This window comes from Drosophila bipectinata, chromosome XL (genome assembly GCF_030179905.1).
Source record: "Drosophila bipectinata strain 14024-0381.07 chromosome XL, DbipHiC1v2, whole genome shotgun sequence".
Taxonomy (NCBI): Eukaryota; Metazoa; Arthropoda; class Insecta; order Diptera; family Drosophilidae; genus Drosophila; species Drosophila bipectinata.
The window spans coordinates 14566585-14572323 of NC_091734.1; the positions used below are offsets into that span (position 1 = coordinate 14566585).

The 5739-nt window shown below is 35.9% G+C and overlaps 1 protein-coding gene across 1 annotated transcript; it reads left to right on the plus strand.

Annotated features, from left to right (window-relative positions):
- Nucleotides 1-4373: 4373 nt before the first annotated feature.
- LOC122321050 (uncharacterized) lies at nt 4374-5003 on the plus strand. Its single transcript, XM_043210062.1, has one exon. The coding sequence runs from the start codon at nt 4374-4376 to the stop codon at nt 5001-5003; it is 630 nt and encodes a 209-aa protein (XP_043065997.1).
- Nucleotides 5004-5739: the final 736 nt, after the last annotated feature.

Below are 5739 nucleotides of genomic sequence, written 5' to 3' on the forward strand. Positions count from 1 at the left end.
TATAAACTCTAATTTATTTACCCTTTAAAAAATATTAATGAAATATATATATAAAAATAGTATAATAATACAATAAAAAACAACAAAAATATTACATTTCATATTACATCTTATAAACTAGAAATACAAATTCATTAAAGTGAAGGGCCAAATGTATTTTGACATAACATAATTTGTTAGAAAATTAATGTGAATGAAATATAAATTAATAAAAAATAAACCCTCCCTTGGCATCTATACCTTTTGTAATCGTGCAGGAACAGATTTCACTAAATTTTTAAGTGTTTAAAGGGATATTTCCTCCCATAGTCCTTCGACTTCATCAATTGTCTCCTCTAGAGTTCTTGTTAAGTTTGGACTCCTCTTACGTTTTATGTAAGCCCACACATTCTCTATAATGTTAAGATCGGGACATTGGGGTGGCCAATCTAAAAATTTCACTTCCAAGTCCCTCAAAAATGCTATCATTTTTTCTTTATGGCATGGAGCATTATCCTGTTGCAGGATAGAGTCTTGTCCAATGAGTCTGCCGCCGGCAAGCAAAGCGTGGTGATTCAGGATACGAAAATAGTGTCCTTGATTCATCGTCCCATTAATGGGGACCAAATCATCGATCCCGTTAAAACAGACTGTATCCCCAAAACATGACACTGCCGTTACCATGTGAGATACGTTGTGTGGGAGTCTGTACCTCCGGTGATCTCTGAGAGCGAGAGAGCGACCCATTATGACTCTCAATAAGGCCATACTTTGACTCTTGTCAATTCTTGTAATCTAATCTTATTCTTACAGCCGGAGTGAACAGACCACCGCGCATAAATATATATTTGAATATAATTAACAATTGTTTCTATTATTGGTATGGTTACCGGGTAATACATTGGCGACGAGGTAAATAATACTTAATAATGAAACTAAAAGGAAATAAAATATAAATAGAAAAAAAAAATAAACGCAGAAAAAAAAAAGATTCGCAATTTTCAATTGCACTATCTTTTGGCACGCCGTTCGTCATGTAGACATAGAACTGGCGTTGACACACCGGCATACATACATACATGTGTTGTATACGTGTATGCATGTTGCACACGATACATGTATGTACATGTGCCCAGCCAGCAATTGGAAGATTGTTTTTGCATTAAGCACCTTGATGAGTCTTCTTCGAGTCGTTGAAATGATTGAAAAAAGATTCGTTTTATTCGCGACTAGAAAATGACTCGAAAATGAGTCGCAAATGATCTTCAAATACGATTTATAAAATAGCAAAAACAAAATTGTAAAGCAATCGAAAATTGGTCATCCAGATGATTGAAATGAGATTTTTTGTTGCTTTGCATTAACATTCGGTGAAAGAACTTGGAGCTTAGTCGCGCTAGGGAGACACCCTTGGTTTTCTGCTCTCTGCCTTATCTCGTTGATCTTTTTCAAACTGTACTTTTCACCAAATTTGAAGTGGTTGCTGCAATTTTCTGCATTTTTAAACTCACTTTTAGTAACTTTGTGAGCTCAGTGAGATTAGGTAAGGTAAAAGAATATGTCGTCCAAAAATATTAGAAAATTGGCAAAAAAACAAGCCAAAAAATTATTAAGCAAAGACATTGTGTTGTCTGCATTAAAAAAAAATGAATACATGGCAGATGACACAAATGAAGAACTTGTCGCAGAAAATAACTATGAAAATTATAACGACCCAAGCGCGTCAAGTGAAAAATGTTCTTCTATGAGTGATTTCGATAGTGAGAGTGAAATTGAAAGTGAAAGTGAAAACGAAAAAATAAGTTTGTCCAAAGAAATTTCAACGTTTTTCTTGTTGGCGTGTATGAAGGAACTTCTAAGCCAAGTTGCGCGATGGAATATTTACAAGAATTTATTTCTGAAATGACAATTGTTATGCAAGAGGGTTTTTTGTTTTCGAATAATTTGTACCAAATCTCTGTTCGCTGTTTCGTAATGGATGCACCGGCAAAGTCTTATATTTTGGGAACTAAGGGACATAGTGGATACTATTCATGTGGCAGGTGTACTCAAAAAGGACAAATGGTTAAACATCGTCTTATTTTTCCACCAGAAACCACCAATTCACCTAGAACTAATTATTCCTTCAGAAATAGGACTCAGCCCCAACATCACTTAAAGCAATCTCCATTAGAAATTTTAAATATTGATATTATATCACAATGTTCTTTAGATTACATGCACGTTGTATGTTTAGGTGTGATGAGGACATTGTTGAATGCATGGGTAAAAAAAAAGGGTGCAGACTTTTCTTTAACATCGTGGAAAATCGAATCTATATCAAAAGAGTTGCATTTTAATAGAAATAACATGACAAGGGAATTTAAAAGAAAACCTCGAAGTTTAAAAAAACTAGACAGATGGAAGGCAACAGAGCTCAGACAATTTATACTTTATACTGGACCTTTCATATTAAAAGAAGATCTTACTACAGAAAGATATGCTCACTTTTTAAAATTATTTTTAGCCTTAAGAATTCTTTTAGATAAATATGACTGTGGGCTTAACAACTCATGTGCTGAAAATCTTTTAAAATCTTTTGTGTTTGATACACCAAGGTTATATGATTTGTCCTTCATAACTTATAATTTTCATTCATTATTGCATATTCATGAAGATGCCAAGCTTTATGGATCTCTAGAAGGTATAAGCGCATTTAAATTTGAGAACCATTTAAATAAAATTAAACGAAAGGTTAGGAAAGGAGATAGTGTAGCAGTCCAAATTTATAAAAGACATGTAGAAAGTAGCTATAATTTAGAGAAGGAAATAGGATATGAATTACATGCTAGTTTTGGAAAAACTAAAAAGGGAAAAATATTAAATGTAAATGTGAAATGTGTTGTTTTCTCAGTCCGAGAACCCGATAATTTTTGTTTGGTAGGAAATAAAGTTCTTAAGATTACTGAAATAAAGAACTGTAATAATATGCCAGTTTTTTTTTGGAATGGCAGTAAATAACTTGACGCAAGCTTTTCTTCAACCAATTGAGTCGAATAATTTTCAAATGTTTTGTGCGGCTGATATAACATTTGATGACAAAATTGAGTTTTCAGTAAACGATATTCTTAAAAAAATTATATGTTTACGTAATTCTTCGACCCTTAGTTTCTTTTTTACACCCCTCGTGCACAATGTCTGAGAACCATTATTCTTCTGAAAATTTCCAATACACACAATTGAACAATTCAACATCATGTAAGTAGAGCATAATTAAATACAATAACTTTTAATAACGATATTATTTTTAGTGCAAAATGATGCCAGATTTGATAAAATTACTAATATTTTACTGGAAATACAAAAAGAAAACCGAATGTTAAAGGCTGAAGTTGTGGACCTAAAGCTTTCTATTACCAAATTGCATGCATGCAAATTGAAATAAATAAAACAAGAAAATGTGCGAAAGCGAGAGATTATCTGACAAAGATCAGAGACAGTTAGGCCCGAACTAAGCTGACAAAGGTCAGAGACAGTAATAATAATAATAATAATAAAAAAAAAAGAAAAGGAGTTATCTGAAAATGAGTTTTCAGAGGCAGTTAGCCATACATGTATGTATGTACATACATATGTACTAAGCTGACAAAAGTCAGAGAAAAAAAAAGAAAAAAAATCATACATATTTTTAGTAAAGTAGGTACAGTTAGATACGAACTAACTGGAGTCAGTGACAGAATGAAACGAAACTCAGTTTCATTTCGACGAAGAGGAACAAAATTATGTATTTCAGGTGTTGGTGGAAAAATTGACAGCGTTCTTCTCACCCAAACAAAACTCGTCGTTCGAAAGACACATGTTCAGGAGTTTGATTCCATCTGGCGACGAAAGTTTTGCCAAATTTGTTTTGCGCCTAAGACAACAAATTAAGAGGTGCGATTTTGGATCAACGAAAGCTGACATCGAAGAGATTTGTCTTAAAGATAAGGTAATCGACGCTTGGGCATCAGGAGATTTAAAAAGGAAATTATTAGAAAAAGAACTGGATGAAAGAAAAGATTCACTGGATGAAATACTCGAGGCATGCCAAGTTGACGAAGAAATAAGAAAGGAATAAGCAATGATGACAAAGGGTACAGAGGAGCCGGTAAACAGAGTCGTGACAAGTAAACCGAAAGGAAATAGACGGAACTTCGAATGCGAGAGATGTGGACGTACTGGCCACAAAGATGACTGTCCTACTTGTCCAGCTCGACAGTCGAAATGTAATCGGTGCGGTCGGCTGGGCCATTTTGGACGGAAGTGCAGGACGAATTTAAAAAGACAGAACTGCCAATGGAGATCTACTAACCCAGGTGAAACGGGCTCCTACACTAAAAAACCGAAAACGGAGGATTGTTTCAAAATAAATTGTGATGAGCAAGAAGAATGCCTCAAATGCAAAGTCGGGGGGGCAGACATATGTATCTCTGATCATTGATTCGGGGTCTCGCTATAATCTCATCTGCCAAGACGACTGGTCCACTCTAAAAAGGAATAAAGCCACAGTGTTCAATGTTCGTCCTAACTCACAGTACCAGTTCAAAGGATATGCTTCGGACCAAATTTTAAATGTAATTTGCGTATTTGAGGCACCAATTTCTGTCGGTAAACAGGCTGAAATGATTGCCTCCTTTTTAGTCATTGAAAAAGGACAACAGTCATTGCTGGGACGAGAAACTGCAATTAAGTTGGAAGTGCTACGGCTGGGTCTGCAGATAAATCATATTGAGGAGGTATCGGTTTTTCCGAAGTGGAAGGGCGACAGTGTCAAGTTGGCAATGGATCAGGACATAAAACCAGTACAACAGCCCATGCGAAGGATACCAATTGCATTAGAAGGAAAGGTGCGCGAAAAGACTCAGGATGCTCTAAAGCGTGATATTATTGAACCTGTAAATGGCCCAAGTGCCTGGATCTCACCAATGGTTTTAGTTTTCAAAGAAAATGGAGACATTCGACTATGCCTGGATTCGATATGCGGCGAGCAAATCAAGCCATTTTAAGGGAAAAATATCCTTTACCGACGTTTGAAGCGTTCATGACTCAACTCAGGGATGCTAGATACTTCTCCAGGTTAGATCTCAAGGATGCATACCACCAACTCGAGCTACATGAACAAAGCCGAGCAATAACAACGTTTATAACTCCGTTAGGATTATTTCGTTACAGGCGATTAATATTTGGAGTCAACTCGGCACCAGAGATTTTCCAAAGGAGGCTTGAGCAATTATTGTCGGGTTCCTCAAATGTCCTAAATTACATAGATGACATCATTGTTTTTGGAAAAACTGAGGACGAGCACGATGAAGCATTGAAAAGAGTTCGGGGCATTCTAAAAGAAAACAACGCAGTATTAAATGAAAAGAAATGTGTCTACAAAGCTTCTAAATTACATTTTTTGGGTCACATTTTATCGAATCATGGCATCGAGGCCGATCCGGAAAAAATTAACACCATCACATCTTTTCGACCTCCAAAGAACAAGGAGGGGACTTGCAGTTTTTTGGGCCTTGTAACATATGTAGGAAAATTCATTCCAGAGTTAGCAAATAAAACTGACCCATTGCGACGACTGCTCAAAAAGGACGAGAAGTTCACCTGGGGTGCTCCGGAACAGGATGCGTTTGATAAACTGAAATCGTGTCTGGCGAAAATTCCTAACTTGCAGTATTTCAATCCAAAGCACAAAACACAGTTAATTGCAGACGCCAGTCCGGTTGCATTGGGAGCTGTATTGCT